The sequence below is a fragment of the Dendrobates tinctorius genome, unplaced genomic scaffold, assembly GCF_039654945.1.
Source record: "Dendrobates tinctorius isolate UK_male_01 unplaced genomic scaffold, ASM3965494v1 ptg000032l, whole genome shotgun sequence".
Classification (NCBI taxonomy): Eukaryota; Metazoa; Chordata; class Amphibia; order Anura; family Dendrobatidae; genus Dendrobates; species Dendrobates tinctorius.
The window spans coordinates 24249801-24276949 of NW_027361700.1; the positions used below are offsets into that span (position 1 = coordinate 24249801).

At 45.1% G+C, this 27149-nt stretch overlaps 1 protein-coding gene across 3 annotated transcripts in view; it reads left to right on the forward strand.

Moving 5' to 3' along the window:
- RAPGEFL1 (Rap guanine nucleotide exchange factor like 1) overlaps positions 1-27149 on the forward strand; it is a 97251-nt gene that overhangs the window by 14608 nt on the left and 55494 nt on the right. For all 3 annotated transcript variants that reach the window (XM_073572608.1, XM_073572609.1, XM_073572607.1), the window contains exons 3-7: positions 3070-3148; positions 4980-5130; positions 6163-6260; positions 7771-7886; positions 9436-9603. In XM_073572608.1, the coding sequence (XP_073428709.1) occupies positions 3070-3148; positions 4980-5130; positions 6163-6260; positions 7771-7886; positions 9436-9603 (612 nt within the window). The remainder of the gene's footprint in view (positions 1-3069; positions 3149-4979; positions 5131-6162; positions 6261-7770; positions 7887-9435; positions 9604-27149) is intronic.

A 27149-nucleotide genomic window follows, 5' to 3' on the forward strand; every position in this document is an offset into this window, starting at 1 on the left:
TACAGTCAGGAGATCACTGTACATTATATAGAGATCCCACACTGGGTGATCCTGTCCTGATAGTCTATAGTCAGGAAATCAATGTACATTATATAGGGATCAAGCAATGTGTGATCCTGTCCTGATAATCTACAGTCAGGAGATCAATGTACATTATATAGAGATTCAGCACTATGTGATCCTGTCCTGATAATCTACAGTCAGGAGATTACTGTAGATTATATAGCGATCCAGCACTGTGTGATCATGTCCTGATAATCTACAGTCAGGAGATCACTGTACATTATATAGAGATCCAGCACTGTCTGATCCTGTCCTGATAATCTACAGGCAGGAAATCAATGTACATAATATAGAGATTCAGCACTGTGTGATTCTGTACTGATAATCTACAGTCAGGAGATCACTGTACATGCTGTAGAGATCCAGCACTGTGTGATCCTATCCTGGAGATCTACAGTCAGGAGATCATTGCTAGTTATATAGAGATCCTTCACTGTGGGATCCTGTCCTCATAATCTATAGTTAGGACATCAGTGTATGCAGAGATCCAGCGTTGTGTGATCCTGTCCTGATAATCTACAGTCAGGAGATCCTTGTATATTAAATCTATACCCAGCAAGGTGTGATCCTGTCCTGATAATCTACAGTCAGGAGATCAATATACATTATATGTATATTAAGCACTGTGTGACAAAATTCTTGGCACCCTCAGCTTAATATACACACCCTTTGGAATAAATAACTGCAATCAATTGCTTCCTATAACATCCACAAGCTCCTTAGGGTATGTGCAGAAGTTCAGTAATTGGCAGCACTTTGGACGCAGCACATGTCTGCGTTCATTGAATCCGCGTTCATTGAACCGTGCGGATTCACCGTGTCCAATACATTATACTGGTGAAATTTATTTTGCGGAGACTCGCGTCTCCGCAAGATAAATAGACATGCTGCGGTCTGGAAAGGCACGCCACATGTCCATGTCCGTCTCAGCAGGTAAGCCGGAGGCGTCTCTGGACGCATAGTGGACATGGGATTTCTTGAAATCCCATCCACTATGCTGTAACATCTGGACGCTGCGGGTTGGATAATGCGCATGTACACAGTATCCAACTCACAGCGTTTCCTCACCGTGTGCACCTACCCTTACACCTCTCAACTGGAATTTTGGACCATTCTTTTTTTGCAAACCGCTACAGGTCTCTCATATTAAAGAGGGCGCCTTATCCCAGCAGAAATTTTAAGATCTCTCCACAGGTGTTCAATGGGATTTAGATTTTGACTCATTGCTGGAAATTTCAGAGCTCTCAAGCACTTTCCATTAATTTCTGGGTGCTTCTTGTAGTATGTTTGGGTTCATTGTCCTGCTGGAAGACCCATGACCTAGGACTCAAACCCAGCATTCTGGCACTGGGCCCTACATTACGACGCAAATCCTTTGGTAATTTTCAGATTTCATGATGCCTTGCACACAATCACGGCATGCAGTGCCACAGGCAGCAAAACAACCCCAAAACATCTGTGAACCTCCACCATATTTAACTGTAGGTACTGTGTTTTTTCTTTATAGGTTCATTTCATTTTTGGTAAACTGTAGAATGATGTTCTTTACCAAAAAGCTCTATCTTGGTCTCAGCTCTCCACAAGACACTTTCCCAGAAGGATTTTGGCTTACCCACGTACCTTTTGGCAAACTGCAGTCTAGCTTTTTTATGTCTCTGAGTGAGCAGTGGGGTCCTCCTGGGTCTCCTGCCATAGCGTTTCATTTCATTCAAATGTCGACCGATAGTTTGTGCTGACATCATGGCCAGCCCAATCTCCAGACCTGAACCCCATTGAAAACCTCTGGAATGTAATCAAGAGGAAGCTGGATAGTCACAAGCCATCAAACAAAGAAGAACTGCCTAAATTTTTGTAGCAGGAGTGGCATAATCACCCAAAAGCAGTGTGAAGACTGGTGGAAAGCATGAAAGCTGTGATTAAAAGTCATGGTTATTCCACAAAATATTGATTTCTGAACTCTTCCTGAGTTAAAACATTAGTATTGTTGTTTCTAAATGATTCTGAACTTGTTTTCTTAGCATTATTTGAGGTCTGAAAGCACTGCATTTTTTTTTTGTTCTTTTGACCATTTCTCATTTTCTGAAAGTAAATACAAAACATATTGCTTGGAAATTCGATGACTTGTTGTCAGTAGTTTATAGAATAAAAGAAGAATTTACATTTTACTCAAAAATATAAGAGAAAAATCAAGCTGAAAATTTTGCAGTGGTCTCTTAATTTTTGCCAGAGCTTTATATATATGTATATATAATCTCATATATAATGTACAGTGATCTTCTGAATGTAGATTATCAGAACAGGATCACAGAGCGCTGGATCTTTATGTAATGTACAGTGATCTCCTGACTGTAGATTATTAGGACAGGATCACACAGCGATGGATCTCTATATAATCTACAGTGATCTCCTGACTGTAGATTATTAGGACAGGATCACACAGCGCTGGATCTCTATATAATGTACAGTGATTTCCTGACTGTAGATTATCAGGACAGGATCACACAGTGCTGGATCTCTATATAATGTACAGTGATCTCCTGACTGTAGATTATCAGGACAGCATCACACAGTGCTGGATTTCTATATAATATACAGTGATCTCCTGACTGTAAATTGCTAGTACAAGATCACACAGTGCTGGGTATATACTGTATAGAATCTACAGTGATCTCCTGACTAGATTTTTGGAACAGAATCACACAGGGTTTGCCATTTTGTGATGTAGAGTGTACTGTAGGTAATCTTGCTCTGCTGATGTTTTCATATAGTCCTTATAATGAGGGATCAGGTAGCACGTTTCTCTACATGCTGTCACTGGGTGTGCCGAATGTTACCGACTATGACATGCCAGGGCACACACTACAGGTACATATTTGTGTTTCATAACTGATGATCAGACATTGGTATAGATTACAATATAAGGAAATTGCCAAATAAGTGTTGTGAGGCTGCATATGGGAGCTACGTTAATACAAGTTCACATGATCCTTCTTTTCTCTCCATCAGAATTAGCGTTGGATGATTTTATACTGACCCACACCCTATTTATGCCGACAGAAGAGCTCCTGGTCCAGTTACAACAGTAATATCCTTCCAGTGTTTTTCTATATATGAATGTGTATATGCCGGGAACTAATGTATACTATGGTGTATTATGCCCATGTGCTCACATACTATACATATACCAGGTCAGATGTAGTACGATGCCCAGCATTTTTTATTTCCAGGTTGTTAAAGATTTATTAAGTAAAGAATGTTGTGTATCTTGAATGGATGTTTACATTTTCTACATTTTGCTCTAGAAAAATCACCTGTAAATTAAAGAAGTTGTCTACTACTTTTGTATTGATTGTCTATCCTTAAGATAGGTTATCAATGTCCGATTGGAAGGGGTGCGACAACCAACACTCCTCCCACCGTTCAGCTGTTCTCAGTGTTGGCGGTGGCCAGAACTGACCACTTACGGACCTGCAACATACAGTTCCCTCTACAGTATAGTGGCCGTGGCCTTGTACTGCCACCTATTGATTTGAATACAGGGCGAATGTGCAGTACCAGGCCGCGGCCACCATACAGTAGAAAAAGCTGTGCAGCTCCATAACCGGTCAGTTCCGTCCGGCACCGAGATCAGCTGTTCAGCTGGGGGTGTCTGGTGTCGCACCTCCACCAATCAGACATTATTGCCTATCCTAAGGATAGACAACCAATACAAAAGTAGTGGTCAACCTCTTTAAGAGAATTGAAATGTCCTCATTTTAGAAATATACTCATATTTTTGTGAAAGCTTGGCGATTTTCAATATGGTTGCCATCCTAGTTCACATTGATGTAATTGGATGATTTTCCTCAGACCTAGAATATGTAACGATTTACAGAAGGCTTGTGAATAAGTTAAAAGTGTCCACTTTTTGCTCTTACTTTAATCCCACTGCTCTCCTGAATAATCTGTTTTGTTTTTGTGTTTCAGAGATATGGTTCTTTTCATTTTGAGCTGACTTTTATAATATTAACAAGGGGTGTGGCTTATGTGGTAATAGTGCACATAAGCCTAAAAACACCCTCCCCCCAGAGAATCCTGTGGGCAGCGCCCCCTTGTAGAGACCAAAACAAATAGCATTAAATATAAAGGCCCGTATCTCTGGAACCATATAGGAGATTTTAAAAAGGAAAAAAGATGAATACTTGGGGGAACAACTAGAATAATGCAAGAGCAAAAAATTGGCCACGTTTGACCTGGCAACAGGTCCTCTTTAAAAGGTAGTACTAATCACTCATATCACTACATAACAGTGCCTTATGAGATTAACAGAGAGACAACTATAAGGAACACTCGGTTATGAACCTATATTAGTAAGACCTAACATTTGCTGCCAGGATCCACAAAATTGCATTATTATGTTTCTTTCAGGATTAGGGTTGTCCATTATAGCAATAAAATTGTCTCCTTATTTTTCCCAGAAACAGCGCCTCTCTTGTTTATTGGCTGTGACTGGTACTGCAGTTTAGTCTTAAACATTTAAATAGGTCTAATATAGGATACTAGGCACGGATCATGAACAGAAATTGTACTATTTTTTCAGCTGTATCAAATGCTTTGTTGGCACTTCTGGGATCAAAGATTTTATATTGGTCCACACAGTGCAGAAAGCTGTCTGGCAAAAGCTCCTTCGACCCACAGCTATTCCCTCTGACCCCCAGATCACACTGGGCTCTGCTGAGCGTGTGTCCTCAATAGCATCTACCGTAATTACATGTCAGTCAGAAAGAGTTGTCTATTTGTTTGGTAAAAACACAATACATCCATTAAAACAGTATAAAGAAGGAGGCAAAAAAGCAAAAAAAAAAGTATTGTTTCATCATGTCTCACAATTTGGAATTGGTCTATATTTGTATTGAAATGTTCCTTAATATAAAAACTTTCTGCGGCTGTAGTCGACATAACTCACCAACATGGGAAGGAAGTGATTCTGTACAAAAGAAGCAAGCTGTGCTCTGTGCTGTTCTTCATCTGTTGGACACGTACAAGGATTCTCTACAAGAAGAGGAGAAGACCTTTCATCTTATTAAGGTTAGAGAAGGTGCCATGGTGATGAGGACAAAAGGGTACAAATATATAGCCACAGTCGGCGTCGTACTTGATTTGCTTTACTTTACAGGGGTTTTGTCATCTTCAATCCTCAGGAGCGCATCGCTCCCCTGCCTTCTGGCTTCCTGCCTGCCAAGGAGCGGTGTGCTCCTGATTGATAGTTTGGACCGGCAGCATGGCTATGCCGCTGATGTACTCACACATGCTACAAGTTTTGCCTCCGTAGCATAAGAGGAGCTCAGTTTTGGCCACCCTCAGAGCAGCGCTCCCTCCTTGCCTAGAAAATAATGCAACTTGATTTTTTTATTATTTTTATGAGAGGCAAATTAGAAAGTTGTTTGTTTTACAAGTACTTTGCAATTTTATCCATTTACTAAGATTAGATACCTCCTTTACATCCTTTCATGGCTGAGGCGGAATAACTTGGTCCACCTCCAACCACTGGTGGTGAAGCTACAGAATAAGCTGAAAGCAATTGAACTATGTTGGTTCTTTAACTCTCATACAAATTATTGAGGGTCACGGAAACAGCGTTCTTCGTCATCATAACTCAGGAGTTAGAAAACAGTTTGGTTGGCTGTGCAACACTGTTTCTGAAACTCCCGATAATATACGGTAACTCAATAGCATTTGTAGAAACATTACCCATGTTTCCCAGGTTTTCACAAATTAAAATTAGAGGACAGACTGTAAAATAATGCCTGCATGTTGTAAACGGGAAACCGATCAGTCCAGAACAATGGGGTCTGTATGGAATTCAGACTCTTCTAAGTGGCAGGCGGGAGGGAAGCGAGACAAGACATCAGTTTTGACAGAACTGGGTTAAAGGGTCAATCATTTGTGTAATTGAAGTCTCATGGTTAAATGCACCTGATAAATATATACTTATATACACATGGGAGTACAGGCCAAAGGCTTGCATGGGATTATAGGTCAAGGACAAGAATGGCTGAAGAATTAAAATTTTAAGAAACATCTTCCTCCTCAATAATACAGTACTTTGATTCCTTGCAGGATTTCTATGTCCTGGTGATGCGGGATGCTCCAAACATTCCTCAGCTCGAGGGCAATGTCATCAGGCTGCATCGATTGGTGGAGACAGCTGAACTCAGGTAGAATAAATCACTCTTTTTTCTGATTTATAATCAGTGATGTCCTCTCATTGATAATGTATGAAGCCAAATTCTGACTGTCCTCCTCCATTACCTATTGTGTTTGACTAAACAGTCATTTGGACAATCATAATAGTCTACTTTAGAGAACTCCTATCTAGGCCATGTTCCTGCATACGGTTTAAATTAGTGGTTTTAATGGCAGATATGCTGGAAACCATTAGGAGCTAGTGATAGTTTGTAGTCCCCCTTTGGAGGGTGCACAGATCTCAGTCACTAGCTATAAATTACCATGCGGTAATAAAATGTAGGTGTACAAAAGTATTAATACTCTCTAAAATGCACAAAACATCAAAGAACCAAAAGTAAAAACGGTATATTGGAGGTCCGAGCATGACGGTGCTTCAAGTCAAGCTACAGTGTTGTCAAGGGGTCCTGGAGATAGGTCCAGATTGGGGAGCGATGAGAAAGGGAGGAGAAACAGGAAAGGACTAGAAAGCTGTCCGCTTGCCGTATATTTGCATCTTCTTCTCATGAGTAGTCACTTGTCACGAAAGTCAGCGGAGTGGAGGTCTCGGAAGACAGATACTTTTAATGTTTTTTGAGGGGCTAATTGGAAGTACGTTTACCCTTTTTTGCGTGAAAACAAGGGTTTAATGGTTGGTGGTGCACCAGATAGGTTTTATTCCAAGGAAGCGTGCTTAAATGTATGGGTGAGCCCAGTACCCTTGACAGATGTGTACAAATGAGGGAACCCCAGGTGCAGCTTCAGAATAGTCTTCCTAGACATATCTTCATTTTTATATAGGTTATGTTTTGTATAAGTTATGTTTTTGTAGATATTTTATAGAATGATGCATACCTTGTTATTGGTTATTTAATTTAGGAACTACTGTGGAGATAATAATACCACTGTCGAGCAGCATGCTTAGCGTATTTATTGAAGTGAAAATGAGCCATATTGATGGCAAGTTGCGGAAAGGCGAGTGTTTTCTTAGACCATCCTAGTTATTCTATTAAAGGGGTTCAATCACATTTGGCAAAAAGGCACTTAACATTGGCTTTCTGAGTTCTGTCACTGATCTTGGAGACTTCTTCTGTAGGTTCAATTACATCTTGCCTTGGCATTGGATACTGTATTGTGGCTAACCACTGCATCTTTGGTCCTGAATAATGCCCATTTCTTGTTGTCATCAACACTGAGAAATAATGATTTTACACACCTGCCTAAAGCTTTTGGACAGTAGTGTACATAGTAAGTAATATATGCAGAGAGTTGCCTTATGGACATTACAAAAGTAATGCAGCCTGCCTTTTTGCAATCGCAGTCCTTGAGAATCACTTTTTGGGACCAAATATGGGATTATTTTATGAGTGAGTCTTGTCTTCTGTTATCTTACCCTTATTAATATCTAAAATCTCATTATTACCACATTACAATATCATTTGATATGGATGTATAATTGTAAAATTAGGAGACACATTACAACATCTCATCTTCTACATTCAGGCTCACAGATGGCAGTGCCGCTCCTTGCTCTAAACAAGTCAAGCCTCTTTTCAGACATTTCCGCCGGATTGACTCCTGCCTGCAGCCTCGGGTAGCATTCAGAGGTTCTGATGAGAGTAAGTTTCCTATTTTTGCACTAATTGGAAACTGTACCTGAAACCAAACTAGCCATAGACCTTTAATAGCTGCTATCAACCCAGGCTCCTCCATTAATATGGATGTTCTTGCTCAAGTGAACACATATGTTATTTCCAAAAGGGGAGGGGAGCAGCTGTCAGACACCTCTGGGAGAAACAAAGGGCCTGAGAGGTAAAATGCCACCTGTCGGATCCTTGTATTGTCTGGAGACCTCTATACATGGTTGAACAGATCATGTTGAAATCAGCGGGATCTGACAACTATAATTGAAAGTCTGTATCTGCCTGTGTGCTATAGAGCAAACACTGAGCCAATGCAGTGTAGTATTCCAAGCTTCTTGCTATAAAACCAGGAGTTATGGCCACTTTATTTCTCTTTACGTCATCTCAGAGAAGGAAGAGCAGACTGCTTTTATAGGCCTATTAATTCTATGTCCCATACATTGGCTTCATCAGTACCACCCTGTGGCAGATAGCCAGACTCCACTGCAATGGCCATTTATGTCCCACAGAGGATATTATCTATGCATAGGTGCTTAGTATTCATGGTGGTAGACCGTTGAAGTCGTAAGTCTGGATGGTGACACGTGTTTAATTAACAGTCTGAAGGGTTGGGTATATTCAAGGCTGACTAGTGCAGACTAGAACCACCACTCTTCTTCGTACTGCAGATGTTTTTAATTTACCGAGTGGGATTGTGCAAATGTTATAAAAGGATTGAGAGGGTACATTTATAAAGGTGTGTCCTGCTTTGTTGGAATATTTTCTCTGTGAAAAGACAAGTTCTCACCTCCACTCAAGGTTGTCTGAACTCCATGGAAACAAGGTGGGATAGCTAAAATGAGATGTAGAGTAGATCATTCACAGTATCATGAATTCAGGACAGAATTAATGATTGAGCATAGAATTAACAAGTTCTTCATGATGCTGTCCAAGTCTGGAGAAGTAAGCTCCAACGTGTGCCATGATCTGTTCTAGAGGTGTTAATAGAGAAGGGCTGGATGTGAGGGCAGGTTGCCAGTTGACCACTCTGCCTTGGCCAGGGTATTTAGGTACTGGTGTAAGGCAGTAAAATTAACTTTGCCCTGTGATAGTAAAGCCAAGCGATGTTTCTGCTGACATCTTTTCTGGGGAGGTACCTAAAAAAATTGTCTGGTTAATGGTAACAATCATTTTAAATTCTATCATACAGTCTTACTAATTTGACAGTATCCATGACTAAAAAAAAAGTGTCCCCCAATCTCCAAAAACATATTTTCTTCTTGGAAAATATACATATACATTGAAATGTACCATAGCAGAACATGGGTAGAACCACTATGCCTACAAAATTCATAAATGAGTTTTTGGGAGATTATGAGTTAGTCTTGTCTAATAGGTAAAATGGAGTATTTCCCTTTTACTGACATGATAGTTATAATATTTCAAGGAAATTGACCTTTTGCCTGGCATTACTTTACTATGTCGGACCTTCATGGCCATCTCTATCCGTGATGTCTTGTAATAATCTCATTTTTTCTGCCACTAGTCTTCTGCAGGGTCTACATGCCCGACCATTCATATGTTACCATTCGGAGTCGACTCTCTGCATCTGTTTCCGACATCCTCAGCTCTGTTTCTGAAAAACTTCAGTATTCAGAGGAACAAGGACAGAGAGAGGAGCCCCTTATCTTGGTTGCTGTTACTAGCGCTGGTGGTGAGTAGTGTTGACTCTTTTTGGGTAGTTGGGTGAGGAATCTATAGGATCAGGGTGATTCAAAAAGGATGGTGCAAAAGTAAAGGCCTGTAGTTAAAATAACATCAAAGTGTCCATTTACTGAAAATCAAAGCAAAACTGGCTTAGTTGCCCATAGTAACCAATCACAGCACAGCTTTCATTTTTGAAGAGCTAAATGTAAAATGTGCTTACATAGCGTTAAATAAGATGGCGACATCAAACGGGTTCGGTTGTGACCGTACAGGGAAGCTTTCAGAATAAATTTAGTAAATGCGTTCCATAAAGAAACTGGATTTCGTGCTGAGTAAAACAATTCAAAACCACTGGGTAATCATGTCATGGGAAAGGTCAGGGCCACCCAAAGATTTCAGAAGAGACAGTGAACAGGATTAGAGCAATGTACAAGCGTAGTCCTAGACATTTAACCAGGATAATGACATAGTATGGAACTACAGGTGCCCGACACCACGGTGTGGCGTATCTCCCAAAAATGTCTGCATGGTAAGCCGTACAGATTACATCTGTTTCAGGAGCTGAAACTACATGACGACCTGAAACGCAATGACTCTTACTTTGACTTACAAGGCCAATTGGAAGAGGACAAATTCACTGACAGTCTGGTGTTCAACAAAGCCTATGTTTCGCCTCAGTGGGAAGGTTGGTCGCCACAACCTTAGAATTGGGGCTTAGAAATATCATTGTTCCCTTATGGAGGACATCAGGTGCTCCCGGAAAGTATGTGTTCTGTGCAATGAGCAGGCGCAAAGACTATGGCCTCTTCTATATTTACCGAGGACACTGTCACTGGCCACTGCTACCTCGACATGTTACTGGAATGGCTTATGTGACAGAATACTTTTGCAAGATCTTGATTTAATCGTAGAATGATGCAGCTCCATATTTCGATTTGCATGTACTGTACGGCAATACCTTTTTTTTTAATTAAGTACATTTTTATAAATTTTATAACATTGATTGACACATACACAAAAAACATTCTCAACCAAAAGTGTTTATCCCCCTCCCCCATACCCTGAACACCTCCCCCCAACATTTGTTATTCAGAATAACATATCATAGATATTCGACCATACAAAACAGAATAAATCAGGCCGGCCAAGACCAGCCAATTCGAAAAGCACACAGCCGATTGGCATTTGTAAACACAATGCGTAGTGATTCCATAGCAACTGATACACATCCAACAAGATCCTATCGAGGCTCATCAATGGTTACCTCCAAGCCAGGGACCTCATAATTTAGCAAAATATTTACCTCTATCCCTTTTGAGGTATACCCCTTTACCAATGATATGAGGCACTCATCTTGATTAATAAACTCTCTGCCTGTCGGGGGAGTTGCAGAAATCCAGTTTTTAGCAATTAGTTTTCTAGCCATGTATAGTAATCGAGCTATGGCAAGTTTCCTGGTCTCAACAGTACACAGTTCCTCTACATATCCCAGTATGCAGGTGAGAGGATTACTAGTCACCACGCACCCATAGGCTGATTCTATATGGCCCCAAACTGCTCCCCAATATGAGTGCGGATGCGGGCATGACATTAACATGTGCAATATTCCTACTTCCTGTTGGGCGCACCTCGGGCATCCAGAATCATTTCTAAGACCCATTTTAAACATCATTTCAGGTGATCTGTATACTCTGTGAATGACAGAGCTGTGAGTCGTTTGGGTTCACTAAGCGAAAGATTGGGTATGTATTCCAGCACCGAAGCCCGCTCATCATCTGTGATAGCACTAATCTCCGTATCCCATTTCTGTCTAACCAACAGAAGGAATTTCTTAAGGAAGACAAAGAGAAGGTCACCATGGACACTAGATATTACCTCCTTCGTGGCTCCCTTTGAGCAAATAGTGTCCAATACCACATCCCTCTGAGTTTTAACATCCTTCACTTTACATTGGGCTCTATAGGAGTGTTTCAGTTGAAAGTATAGAGAGAAGCAACTGTCCGGTAGATGGAACTCTTTTTGCAGACAGTCAAAGGATTTAAGCCCCTCATTGCCAACCACCTGGTGAATGTACTGTATACCCATACTTTTCCAGTTCCCAAACTCAGGTAGTTTGGCGAATTCTGAGAGTAACTCATTACTCCAAATAGGTGTGCACATTGATAAGTGTTTGACCTCTCTCAATTGTTTGATTTTAAGCCAAACCTTGGAAATGAAGTCCAGTGTAGGGTATACTTAGAGACCCCCAAACCTGCCTGCCAGTAAACTTTCCACAAGGGGCCCATGTCCCACAGTGTTTTGAATAATTTTACAGACTGAAATGCTCGTATCACTTTCTTTCCATCCCTTAATATGCTGGCATTGAGCCGCCAGAAAATATAACCATGCATTGGGCAGTACCAGGCCACCATCGTCTTTTGGTCTCTGCAAAGTTTCTAGTCTTATTTTGGACTACCCTTTACGCCAGATCAAATCTCTGAAAAGTGTGTTTATGTTATTGAATCTAGTTAGCGGGAGCCAAATGGGAGCATTATGTAGAATATATAAAATCTGAGGCATCAACACCATCTTAATAAGATTTAACCTGCCCACCACAGAGAGTTGCAGCTTACACCTTGCTGTTATTTTCCACTTAATTTTGTCTAGAAGAGGCAGTAAATTCTGTTTTTCATAATCTCTAAGAGGGGATGATATTACCAACCTCAAGTATTTGAACTGGGAAACCACCTCTATTTGGGTATGCTGAATGTCTTAACAGTCTACCGGGCGATCTAAAGGGAATAGTACAGATTTATCCCAGTTAATGGTCAGACCTGACAAGTGCCCACCTGTTTAAGTATATCCATTGCACTGTTCAGGGATCTACCATAGTCTTCCAGAAATAGCAGAAGGTCATCTGCATATAATGCGATCTTCTCTTCTATATTCCCATATTGAAATCTTCTAACTTCAGAAGAATTCCTCACTACTGCCGCTAAAAATTCTATTGCAATTGCAAACAATAATGGGGACAGAGGACACCCCTGTCTTGTGTCTCTACAGTATATAATCTGAAGCTTTGAGACAGTTCACCGCTTGCTTTGATTTTAGCAGTAGGGGAGGAGTATAGCAACTGCCCCCATGATATAAACGTGGGTCCGAACCCCATTTTCTTCAACACCTCTCATAGAAAGCTCCATTCTATGCTGTTGAAGGACGTTGCTGCATCCAACGACAGCACCACTCTATGCCCAATGTTATCCGCTGGGAGATGCATATTCAAAAAGAGGCGGCGCAAATTAATTGCTGTGGATTTGTTGGCCATAAAGCCAGTTTGGTCTGGATGTATCACTTTAACTCAACCTATTAGCAAAAAAATTTTAGCCAATATTTTGATATCTACGTCAATAGAGAAATAGGTCTATATGACTCTGGAAGCCGAGGATCGTTGCCGTTTTTAGGTATAATAGTAATACGGTAATTCCCTCTCTCATGAATGGTGGTAATTAACTCGCAACAAGAGAGTGGTTGTATAGCTGTAACAAATTTGGGAGTAATACCTTGTTAAAACATTTATACAACTCTGCAGGGAGGCTATTTACTCCTGGAGCTTTACCACCCGGCATAGAAGATAGAGCATTTTCTAGCTCCTCCAGTGACAGGGGAAATTCCAGAGCCCTCCTCTCATCTTCAGACAATGTAGGCAACCTGGCCATTTGTAAGAAAATAGAAAGTTCTCCTTCCGAAGGTCTAACCTTTGAAGAGTATAGTATCTCATAAATGAAAGCAGAACCTCCAGAATCTCTCCCGTACACTCTACCCAATCCCAATTTTGAGAGCGAAGCTTATAAATATTGGCCTGCCTGAGTTCTTGAAATACTGCCTGATCTGCTTTTTTAGTTTTAATTTTGCTCCTAGTTATTTCTCTAATAAATATCCCTCTCAGGTAGGCCTTCATAGACTCCCTGTCAGGAACACCGCACTGCACTTGCTCACTGAACCAGTGTGCGTGTCCTGAGTAAGACAATCTGTGCTCAGCGATACCTGTGGAGCGGGCAGCAGCAGAGAAGGTGTGTGCTTCAGACCAGCAGGACCTAAAGCACGTGACTGCTGGGGGTGTGGCCTAAACCTCAGAGAGCTAGGAGCTTCAGGAAAACTCCTAGCAGGGTAACTACAGGACAAAGTTACCAATTGGCATAGACAGGCTGGGGTCAAAGCACGAGATAGCACGACAAAACCAGAGGATAGACAGAAAGGGGAGTCAGGAAGTAGCCAATGAGTCATACACGGAGATAGCTGCAAAGTACAAAAGAGGCGAGCAAAGAATAGTCAGGTCACAGGCAAGGAGTCATACACAGAGAGGGTAGCGCAGTACAGAATCAACAGGCAAACTCACAACGGGGGACAGAACCGGGTCAGAACCATATAAGCAAGCTAGAAGTCAACGAACAGGCACAGGCACACAGGGGTCAACAGACTCGGCCAAAGGCAAAAGTATAACTGACGGGGATTGGAGTTTCCCAGGGCTATAAGAAGCTCTCCCTGAACCAAAGAGAGGCCACAATAATTAACCCCAGGCGTGCAGGTCAAAGCCTGCACTGGGCTCAAGACATTAACCCCTGACGTGCAGGTCAAAACCTGCACTGGGATCATGACAGTACCCCCCTCTCAACGGGGGGGCCTCTGGACCCCCAGGCTTCCCCGGGTATTTGGTATGGAAAGCCCGAACCAGGCGATGTGCATGTACAGATTGAGCAGGGACCCATGAGCGATCCTCTGGTCCATATCCCTTCCAGTGGACCAGGTACTGCAAGGAGCGGCGCACCCGCCGAGAGTCCACAAAATGTCCGACCTCATACTCCAAGTGACCCTCCACCAACACTGGAGGGACAACAGACTCGGAATCCTCCTTGAAAGACCCTACGGGTTTCAACAGGGATTTATGGAACACATTGGATATTTTTAAGGAGGCAGGGAGACACAACCTATATGCCACTGGGTTGACTATCTCCATAATCTCGTACGGACCAATGAACTTTTGTCCCAGTTTAGCTGATGGTACCTTCAAGTTGATGTTACGTGTGGAAAGCCAAACCTTCTCCCCCACCTGAAACATGTGTCCCGGGGCTCTCATTTTGTCAGCAAAATATTTGTGCCTCTCCTGGGCCCGAGAGATATTACGCTGGACTTCTGCCCAGAGGTCTTTTAACCGTTGAATGGACCCTTCTGCCCCTGGACAACCGGAATCCACCCTTGAAAACTCCCCAAAATGAGGATTAAACCCATAATTAATCAGGAATGGGGACATGTTGGTCGACTGACTCACCTGGTTAAAAGCGAATTCCGCCAATGGTAACGCATCACACCAATCATCCTGTCTATCGGAGGTCAGACACCTGAGGATTTGTTCCAGGGATTGATTGGTGCGTTCCATCTGACCATTACTCTCTGGGTGATATGCCGACGAGAAGGAGAGTGAGATGCCCAATTTCATACAGAATGCCCTCCAAAATTTGGCCACAAACTGCACACCTCTGTCAGACACCACATTCAGGGGTACCCCATGCAATCGGACCACATGCTGCACAAACAACCTTGACAGTGTTTCTGCTGAGGGTAATGCTGCCAAGGGAATGAAATGGGCCTTTTTTGAAAATCTATCCACCACCACCCAGATCACGGTATTGCCCCTGGAAGGTGGAAGGCCGGTAATGAAGTCCATGGAGAGATGAGTCCATGGCCTATCAGGAACCGGTAAAGGTATGAGTTCCGCAGCCGGCCGGTTATGCGAGCTTTGGAACGAGCACACACACCACAAGCAGAAATGATTTTCTCGACATCGGACCTCAGTGAAGGCCACCAAAAAACCCTGGCTACTGCCTCTCTAGTGGCCGTGAGACCGGGATGAGCACTCACCCTAGGCTCATGATGAAACTCCTGCAGAAGTCTAGGCCGCAATAAATCTGGAACAAACAATTTATCCCCTGGCCTGGTTGCCGGAGCTAGGAACTGAGCCCTTAAAATTTCTTGTTCCAATTCCGATGAGACCCCCGCCACTACCACCACTGGGGGAAGAATGGAGGACGGCGGCTCGGGGGGAGACACCGGGTCAGAACTTCTGGACAGGGCATCAGCTTTAACATTTTTGGACCCCAGTCGAAAAGTAATGGAGAATTGAAATCGTGAAAAAAAAGTGATCAACAAGCTTGTCTAGGAGTAAGCCTCTTAGCAGATTCAAGGTATGCCAAATTTTTGTGATCCGTGATAACAGTGATAGGGTGAGCCGCCCCTTCCAAAAGTGCCTCCATTCGTCGAATGCCAGCTTGACCGCAAGAAGTTCTCTATTGCCTACGTCATAGTTTCTCTCGGCTGAAGAGAACTTCTTGGAGAAGAAGGCACAGGGTTTGAGATTAGTAAGGGTGGCCGGACCCTGGACCAGCACCGCCCCCACCCCCACTTCAGAAGCATCCACCTCCACAATGAATGGTTTGGACGGGTCTGGTTGGACCAACACCGGGGCGGACACAAAACATTTCTTAAGAGCTGAGAAGGACTCCTTAGCAAGTACAGACCAATTTTTTACATCAGCCCCCTTCTGGGTAAGATCCGTGAGTGGTTTAACCACTTGTGAGAAACCTTTAATGAATCTCCGGTAATAGTTCGCAAATCCTAAGAAGCGCTGGAGCCCCTTGAGATCTCGAGGCTGAACCCAGTCAGCGATCGCCAGCACCTTCTTACGATCCATATGAAACCCTTCACAAACACAATCAGCCCCAAAAAAGACAGTTTCTGTGCGAAAAACGAACACTTTTCCAATTTAACAAACAATTGGTTCTCCCTGAGTCTCTGGAGAACTGCCGTAGGTGTTGCAAGTGAGACTGACTGTCTGGGGAATACACCAAAATGTCATCCAAATAAATGATAACAAAATGGCCTATCAGGTCAGAAAACACAACATTGATGAAGTTCTGGAAGATAGCGGGTGCATTAGTTAACCCAAACAGCATTCCCAGGTTTTCAAAGAGTCCTTCAGATGTGAGGAATGCAGTTTTCCACTCGTCCCCTTCCCGAACCCTTATCAGATTGTAGGCCCCCTGGAGATCTAACTTGGAGAACCATTGGGCCCCAGCTGGCTGGTTACATAAGTCTGGGCAGCGGGTAAGTGTTCCTAACCGTTAATCTTGTTAAGTTCCCGAAAGTCGAGGCACGGCCGCAAACCACCATCTTTCTTAAGATAAGATAATCCTTTAATCGTCCCACCATGGGGAAATTCAGAGCAAAGAAGAATCCTGCTGCCACGGGTGACACAGAAGGCCTGATATGCCCTTTGCGGAGACTCTCAGCTATGTGCTCCTTCATGGCTTGGCGCTCAGGCCCGGACAAATTGAACAATCGAGCCTTAGGTTACTTGGCTCCGGGTACTAACGCAATGGCACAATTGTAGGGTCTATGTGGTGGCAGCGCCTCAGCCTCACTTTCGGAAGAAATGTCTTCGAAATCCTTCAGGTACTCCGGAATACCTTCCAGACCGACAGACGACACAGATACAGATTTAACATAGTTAACAAGAGGTCCTAGGTTACAACATTTATCCTTGCATCCCCATTGAGTGAGCTCCCCTGTCACCCAATCAATGGTGGCATTATGGCGTTGAAGCCAAGGCATCCCCAGTACCAGTCCTGCAGGCAAGTTATCTAACACAAGACAGCTTAAGTTTTCCACATGAGTGGGACCCACTTTTAGAGAAAAAAGTTCAGACCTGAAACAGATACCATCCTGGGTAAGAGGGGACGAGTCAATTCCCTCAAGTTTAACAGGATCCTGAAGCCTGACTGTCCCTATCTTATTAAGAGTCATAATTCGGGTATCAATCAAGTTCACAGCAGAACCAGAGTCAACAAAAGCAGTAGTCTGAACCAGACCATTACCAAGTTCCAGTTCCACTTGAAGCACCATTTTTGCACGTGAGGAAAATTGTACCTGACGGTCTGGGTAGCCTCCTCGACTACTACCCAGACCTAGTCGTTTCCCGCCATCTTGGAAAATGACGGACAGGAGTGGCAGTCCTTCTTCCAGTGTCCAGATTCCCCACAATAGAAGCACAACTGCTTCTCCCGGCGACGTCTTCTTTCCTTCTCCTCACAGGTGACAGCGCTCACCTCCATATCCACAGGAAGAGTCCGGGTCTCACCTCCACTGGAGAATAATGGTGTTTCAAGTTGCATAACACCTCTTGCCCGCAGTCGGCGATCCATGCAAACCGCTTGGGTCATGGCATCCTCCAGGGAGTCAGGTGGAGGATGGAGTGCCAGGGCATCCTTCAGACGTTCACACAGGCCTCTACGGAGCAATCCCCGAAGGGCGGCATCACTCCAAGAAATCTCATTTGCCCAACGTCTAAATTCAGAACAGAACCACTCTGCCGAGTGCTTCCCCTGACAGACACTCATCACCTTGTCCTCAGCCAAACGCACTCTATCGGGCTCATCGTAAATAAGCCCTATGGCCTCAAAAAACGCATCCAAAGTCATTCTCTCAGGGGCAGAAGAGGAAAGCGAAAATGCCCAGGCTTGTGGAGACCCCCTAAGCAGGGACATAACCACCCCCACCCTCTGTTTCTCATCCCCAGAGGAGCAGGGTCTTAAGGAGAAAAAGAGCTTGCAGCCCTCCTTAAACGCTCTAAATTCATTTTTGTTACCAGCAAACGTATCTGGCAACTTAACCGGAGATTCGGGTGGGACTAAAATTACATCTCTATTCCCCACCTGCAGAAAGCCTGCGGAAAGCACCCCCTGAACCGAGTCCGCAACCTGCCGTTGGGACTGGGCCAGAGCTTGGTGTTCCAAACTCAGCTTCTGCAGCGACTTAGTCAAGCATTTCACCTGCTCAGATAAAGCATGCCTTGGGTCCATGCTGCAGAAGTGAGGAGAGAAAAAAAAAGTTCACGTTCAGTTATAATGTCAGGAACACCGCACTGCACTTGCTCACTGAATCAGTGCGCGTGTCCTGAGTAAGACAAACTGTGCTCAGCGATACCTGTGGAGCGGGCAGCAGCAGAGAAGGTGCGTGCTTCAGACCAGGACCTGAAGCACGTGACTGCTGGGGGCGTGGCCTAAACCTCAGAGAGCTAGGAGCTGCAGGAAAACTCCTAGCAGGGTAACTACGGGACAAAGTTACCAAGGGGCATAGACAGGCTGGGGTCAAAGCACGAGATAGCACGACAAAACCAGAGGATAGACAGAACGGGGAGTCAGGACGTAGCCAATGAGTCATACACGGAGATAGCTGCAAAGTACAAGAAAGGTGAGCAAAGAATAGTCAGGTCACAGGCAAGGAGTCATACACAGAGAGGGTAGCGCAGTACAGAATCAACAGGCAAACTCACAACGGGGTCAGAACCGGGTCAGAACCATATAAGCAAGCTAGAAGACAACGAACAGGCACAGGCACACAGGGGTCAACAGACTCGGCCAAAGGCAAAAGTATAACTGACGGGGATTGGAGTTTCCCAGGGCTATAAGAAGCTCTCCCTGAACCAAAGAGAGGCCACAATAATTAACCCTAGGCGTACAGGTCAAAGCCTGCACAGGGCTCAAGACATTAACTCCTGACGTGCAGGTCAAAACCTGCACTGGGATCATGACACTCCCAGACCGTTGGAATAGATGCTGTTCCATTATTAATTTGGAAAAACTCTTTGACGTCTACGGCCACTTTTTCTGTGTTTATGATTTGTAGCCAGAACTGATTTAATTTCCAGAGTCTAGGGAAGTTTGTGCCCAATTTGAGTGAAACCCGAAGAGGACTGTGATCCGAGACTACTCGAGGCAAATATTGAATATCTCCCACCGGGCGATCCATAGTCATATTCCCCAGCACCAAATCTATACGTGACAAGGAATTATGTGTTGTTGAATAACACGAGTATTGATAGGTATCAGGAAATCTATTTCTCCATAAATATACCAGCGCGGCCTCTTTAATGAAGGACCCACAAGGTGTTATGTTCCACTCTTTCCTAATGGGGTCATGTTTCCCTTTATCCCAATGGGAGTCCATAATGTTGTTAACATCCCAAATAATCAAGAGCGGAGTCCCCTCATTAGACATATTTTTTGCATAACCTTACCAGAATATGGAGGCGGGATGTAGACAAAAATCATGGATATTACTGTATCAAATATCTTACCGGTTAAATGTACAAATCGTCCTTCTGCATCTTTAATTAGGTTAAACGGAAACGAAGTGTGAAGCATTACAGAGACTCCCCTAGAATATAAAGAGAAGATGGAGAGTTAACTCGCCTGCATCCATCTCTTCCTCATAGTATAAAGCCTCTCTTTTGTGATGTGTGTTTCTTGCAAACATACTATAGAGCGATTTTGTGATTGAATATATTGAAGGATCGCTGCTCATTTTGTCCCATCTTAAAGACCCCTGACATTCCAGCTTGTAATTTCAATTGTTCCAGACATTATTGCTAGGATCATATACTGTATTGTACTTTGGATCTTGTTGTGAATGCCATTACATTGTGCCTTTACTATATGCCAGTACTTCAAGGACTCATCCTGTGATTCCCCCCCCCCCATACCTAACAAGTAACCTTCCCTCCCACCCCCCAAACAGTGGAGTATTGTTTTCCTCTCTTGCCCAGAGAGTATGCGAGAATACTCCTAGTGCAGTTAGCAGACCGCAGACATTTACACAGTTAGAACTCAGTAAACTTCCTGCCATTAAATCTATCTCTGCATATGCTTCAGTATATGGTACCACACCAACCTAAGTCAAGTAGTAAGAAGGGAAAAGAAAAAAACATTGCAATAACTTCAAGTCTGAAAGCTACCCCATCAGGAATATCTACTATATAAAGTTATAAGCATGAACCCGCAGCACTACTACATCTTCTTCCACCACTCTCAACTACCCAGCATCTTCAGGTGTCATCATGACGTATTTGTCTTTCGTGTTGATCTAGCCACTTCCTGGCCTCTTCCAGACGTGGAAAAAAATGGATTTCTTTCAGAGCAACCCAGGACTTCCACTAGGAATTTCGGGGCCCCATACTGGCAACATTTTCGGGGCCCCCTTGAGTCTCTGCCCAGGCTCCACCCCTCGAACTGTCCACAGTCCCACCGCTCTCTCTTGGAAAAACTCCACCTCTCATCTATCACACATTAACAGTTCCCATCACAGATCACACATATAGCCGGCAGCTTTTGCTTTGCCCAAAAGATTTTTTTAAGCCGCCACCATAACACTGTAGATGCTTTTGGCCGGGCCCTACTCTACTGTAACCTATTAAATATTTGTTAAAATATGCAATACAATTTAGGTTTATTATTATTTATTTTTAAATTTTTAAAATGACCAATAATATCACATACATGGAACAAATACCACTGCACCATGTCCAAATCACATATTACCACCAAATAGTGACCTATAATACCACATACAAGCAACAAATACCACCACACCATGACCAGACCACATATTACTACCATAGTGACCAAATAATATCACATACAAGGAACAAATACCACCGCACCATGACCAGACCACATATTACCACCACATGGTGACTGAATACTACAATACTGATCATTAATAAAAAAAACATAATACTATCACCATAAGTGCCATTATACACAGGAGATCTGTACTTAGTATGTAGTGTCTGTGTACAGGTAATATAGTGATCAATGACATTATACACAGGAGCTCTGTATATAGTGTACAGGTAACTGTGATCACTGGTGACATACACAGGACCTCTGTATATAGTATACAGTGTATAGTGTCAGTGTATAGGTAACACACTAACTCACCAGTGATGTCTCTAGGTGAAGTCCTACATCCTTGCTTTTCATCTTTCTTCCAGCACAGACCGCCATCAGGTCTTCCAGCCAGGGCTCGTCTCTGTAGGAAATAACACAGATATCTAGAGCACAGCTTGCAGAACACATATTTTTCGGACCATAAGACGCACTTTTTTTCCCAAAAATTTTTGGGGGAAAGTGGGGGGTGCGTCTTATGGTCGCAATATACTTACATCCATCCATGACTGGTGCGGGTGCCTCGGGGCTCTGTGGTGCGGTGGTGGCAGCGGCTGTGCGCCGGTGCAGGGGTAGCAGCTCTCTGTGCTCCGTGGGGGGCTCCGCCGGCATTTCCTCGAAGCCCCATGCGCAGGTTCAGATCTCGTCCCGAGATCTCGGGAGACAAAATTCAAATCTTGGCAACCAGATCTCGTCCCCCGAGATCTCGGGACGATAACTGAACCTGCGCATGCGCCGTCCCCGGACCGGCGGCCATCTTCCCGGCGTCCATGTTCCCGGAGGCCACCGCAACAAGGCGGCAGCCAGCAACGGATGTGCGGGGGCCTCCGGGCTTCGAGGAAATGCCGGTGGAGTCGCCGCCCCTGCACCGGAGCACAGCCCGCTGCCACCCTCACCCCACAGAGCCCACCTGCCCCAGTCCAGCACAGCTGCCCCAGCCCAGCCCACCTGCCCCAGCACAGCTGCCCCAGCCCAGCACAGCCCACCTGCCCCAGCACAGCTGCCCCAGCACAGCCCACCTGCCCCAGCACACCTGCCCCAGCACAGCTGCCCCAGCCCAGCACACCTGCTCCAGCCCCGCATGCCCCAGACCAGCTGCCCCAGCACAGCCCACCTGCCCCAGCACAGCTGCCCCAGCCCAGCACAGCCCACCTGCCCCAGCACAGCCCACCTGCCCCAGCCCAGCACAGCTGCCCAGCTCAGCTGCCCCAGCACAGCCCAGCTGTCCCAGCACAGCCCAGCCCAGCTGCCCCAGCCCAGCCCAGCTGCCCCAGCACAACCAACCTGCCCCAGCACAGCCCACCTGCCCCAGCACAGAGCCGCCGCCACCGCACCAGCCTGGACCACTGAATGACCACTGTGACCACTCCTCCTCTGTCTGCATTCTGCCCCAGCATTCTGCCCCAGCTTCCAGCATTCTACCCCGTGTCTGCACGCTGCCCCAGCGTCCAGCATTCTGCCCCAGCGTCCAGCATTCTGCCCCAGCGTCCAGCACTCTGCCCCCAGCGTCCAGTGTTCTGCCCCCAGCTTCCAGCATTCTGCCCAGTGTCCAGTATTCTTCTCCAGCATTAATTTCTGCCCCATGTCCAGCATTCTGCCCCAGCGTCCAGCATTCTGCCCCATATCCAGCATTCTGCCCCAGCATTCTGCCCCATGTCCAGCATTCTGCCCCAGAATTCTGCCCCAGCGTCCAGCAGTCTGCCCCAGCATTTTGCCCCATGTCCAGCATTCTACCCCACTGGGCATTCTGCCTCATGTCCAGCATTCTGGTCCAGCATTCTGCCCCAGCATTCTGCCCCATGTCCAGCATTCTGCCCCAGCATTCTGCCCCATGTCCAGCATTCTGCCCCATGTCCAGCATTTTGCACCAGCGTCCAGCATTCTGCCCCCAGCGTCCAGCATTCTGCCCCCAGCATCCAGCATTCTGCCCCCAGCATCCAGCATTCTGCCCCGTGTCCAGCATTGTGCCCCAGTGTCCAGCATTCTGCCCCAGCATTCTGCCCCATGTCCAGCATTCTGCCCCATGTCCAGCATTCTGCCCCAGCATTCTTCCCCATGTCCAGCATTCTGCCCCAGCATTCTGCCCCATGTCCAGCATTCTGCCCAGCATTCTTCCCCATGTCCAGCATTCTGCCCCAGCATTCTGCCCCATGTCCAGCATTCTGCCCCATGTCCAGCATTCTGCCTCATGTCCAGCATTCTGTCCCAGCATTCTGCCCCCAGCGTCCAGCATTCTACCCCCAGCGTCCAGCATTCTGCCCCCAGCGTCCAGCATTCTGCCCCCGTCTCACATTCTACCCCGGGCCCCCTGGATCGCCGCTCACAAAAAAAAAAAGAAGTTCTTACTACCTGGCCGCGCTCCAGCGGCTCCGCTCGGGCCCGCATGTCAATAGCGTTTAGCTAGTCGCAGCGCCGCTAATGCGGGCCCCCTCTGCCCATCGGGCCCCATACGCCAGTGAGGGCAGTAATTCCCTGATGGCGGCCCTGGAGCAACCAATCGCACACGAGCTGGATGCATCATGGAATATGACAATCCTAAATTCCTTAGGCGTCTTTTAACCTCTGAGAATTTCATCCTTTGTTTTTGCACCTCAGTGGAATAATCTGGATAGATCGAGATCTTATGTCTGTTAATAGAGAGATCAGTCATATCTCTGGCCTTTCTCAGTATAGTGTCTCGATCCCTATAGTGCAGAATTTTTTTCCAGCATTGGTGTAGGAGGGTGACCCGATGGCAGGGGTCTGGAAGGGATTCAGTGGGCTCTCTCCACTGCAAACAGTGCAGACGGGACTTTTGCGCCAAATTTGTTTTTAAGACAGTTTTCAGTGAATGAAGTTGGAGTGTTCCCTTCTGGTTTTTTTTCAGGAATCCCTGTTATTCTCAAATTATTGCGTCTCAGGCGATTTTCAAAGTCTTCTGTTTTAGCAATTAATTCAGAAATACGCTGGACTTACCTCTTCTGGATCCTCTTAACATTGACAATGTCATCCTCATTTGTTCCCACTCTCTCTTCCACTGCACTTGTCCTTCCTGTTACTGTTTTAAGGTTTGCTTTGATATTAGAAATGTCCTCTTTAATGCCACCCATTTGCTGAGTCAGAGTACTTAATGCAGCATTGCAAAAGGATACCACTGCAAATACATCTTTAATAGTGGGTTCTGGTGATTCTCCATTCTCCTCAGCTTGCTGCATAGAGTTATCCCCCTTCTTGTCAGACACTGCAGGCTCTTCTGGGAGCAGTTGTTCCTCTCCCTCCTCCTCTGGAAGTTCATCATCAACAGGGTTACTTAGCATGCTGGCAGCTTGCAGCATATTAGCAGCCTCATTCTCCAAGCAAATCGCTCCAATTTAGGAGCCACTTCAAGCCTCTTTGCAAGGGCTGCATTAGCCTGTGCAGCCCCTTCCTTGGCATCGGCGCCATTGTGATTCTGGGTGCTTACCGTGGCCCCAGGATCCTTCTGCCATTTTCGGGTCATTCTGCCTGCCAGCACACTCAGATGATTGTTCCTTAAGCACCTGGCACACATCGCAATCTCGCTAGCGAGTCACAAGTTTTGTGACGCAACAGCGATCTCACCAGAGAGATCGCTGTGTGTGACACTGACCAGCGACCGGCCCCCCTGCTGGGTATCGCTGATCGTGCTGTAATGGCCAGGACATTTTTTTGATCGTTGGTCTCCCACTGGCCAGCATGCATCGCTGCGTGTGGCAGGCGGGACTCCAGCGATCAGCGAGCTGGAGCCTGGTAACCAAGGTAAACATTGGGTTTCTAAACGCCGCGCGCCGCTTAGAAACCCGATGTTTACCTTGGTTACCTGCTCCCTGCACCAGCGCGCTGGTTTCTAACATACACAGCGGGTAACTAACCGACGTGCATCGCTTGTTACCCCCGTGTCGCTGGTGCTGATCGCTGGTGAAGCTGCCTGTTTGGCAGCTCACCAGTGATCATGTAGCGACACACCAATGATCCTGACAAAGTCATATCCTTATCGGGATCGCTGGTGCGTCGCTTTGTGTGACGGGGCCCTTAGCCTCCAGGAACTTTCCCCCTTCGTCCTGGTGTGTTAGATAAGTGTTTCAGAGCAAAGATCAGGCTAAAAGCTTTACATCTCAGCAGGAGTTCTCTGTGTACGCCAATACCTTAATGAAACTCTACCGAAACTTTAGGTTGCGCTGACATCCACAGTCACCAAATCTAACACCCTATGACTTCTTTCTGTGAGGCTACATCAGGCACTCAATGTATCTACTCCCGCAACCACAGAATCGGAAGGAAACAAGACAACGCATCACTTAGGCTAAGTTCACACTTGCGTTTGGGTGCGCTGCATAGGGCTGCATACTTCTTCCCTTCAGATCCACATAGATGCACATGAAGGGAAGATGTACGCAGCACCCAAAACGCAAGTGTGAACTTAGCCTTAAACAGTGGAGTTCATATCCGAGGATGGGCTGGCATACGTCTGGGCAGAACTAGACTACTGCCTAGACATCTGCTGTGCCACCAGTGGAAATCGCTTTGTAGTGTATAGATAAAGCTTGGATTGGTAGGGTGTCCTTTCATCGTAATACACTTGTGTTAAGTTCTGTTGGTTATGAACACAGAGGCTACAATTTTGCCCCATCCTTTTTGAATCACCCTATCTGTATGTGAATTGTATCTATAACAGAGAGATTAGTCACCATGTGTGTAATTTTGGGTTGGCATAATTGCTGTTCATGGCAGGGACACTTCCATTATTCTGTAGTGTTAGCTCTTGGGCATGGTCATTGAGAAGATAAGTGTAGCGGGGTACATATGTTTGAGTATGAGCCCTGAGCGGTGTCGGGGTATCCACTTGGGCTTTTATGTAAGATATATTATATAATAATTTCTTTACCAGCTGATTTTATTATCTAAAATGTAGTAGGAGTAAAGAAGCTGGGGGATGATAATGGGGGCTGGTAGCATCTCTTGAGTAGGAGTCTGTCGCTGCTAGTGAGATCTTGTCACTATGTGTGCACGTGATTAGATGTGTGGAGTGATGGAAGGAGGGGTCGCCCCAGCGTGATCATGCATGTTCGGAGCTCAGCGCTGCCTGGGTATATGCGTCTGTCTGTGTACGTGCTGTGGAGGCGGAGGGAGCGCTGCTACAACTCCATTTCTGAGGGAAGACCTGTCAACGCTTGTGAGTGTCATTGTGTCACAGGGAGATGAAGGCACTGTCAGAGTACGTCTTTGTGCTCTTCTTTTGTAAAATAAAGTGGACATTAACTCTTTTATACAGTTGTGGCCAAAAGTATTGACACCCCTGCAATTCTGTCAGATAATTCTCAGTTTCTTCCTGAAAATGATTGCAAACACAAATTCTTTGGTATTATTATCTTCATTTAATTTATCTTAAATGAAAAAACACAAAAAGAATTGTCCTAAAGCCAAATTGGATATAATTCCACACCAAACATAAAAAAGAGGGTGGACAAAAGTATTGGCACTGTTCGAAAAATCATGTGATGCTTCTCTAATTTGTGTAATTAACAGCACCTGTAACTTACCTGTGACACCTAACAGGTGTTGGCAATAACTAAATCACACTTGCAGCCAGTTGACATGGATTAAAGTTGACTCAACCTCTGTCCTGTGTCCTTGTGTGTACCACATTGAGCATGGAGAAAAGAAAGAAGACCAAAGAACTGTCTGAGGACTTGAGAAACCAAATTGTGAGGAAGCATGAGCAATCTCAAGGCTACAAGTCCATCTCCAAAGACCAGAATGTTCCTGTGTCTACCGTGCGCAGTGTCATCAAGAAGTTTAAAGCCCATGGCACTGTGGCTAACCTCCCTAGATGTGGACGGTAAAGAAAAATTGACAAGAGATTTCAACGCAAGATTGTGTGGATGTTGGATAAAGAACCTCGACTAACATCCAAACAAGTTCAAGCTGCCCTGCAGTCCGAGGGTACAACAGTGTCAACCCGTACTATCCGTCGGCGTCTGAACGAAAAGGGACTGTATGGTAGGAGACCAAGGAAGAC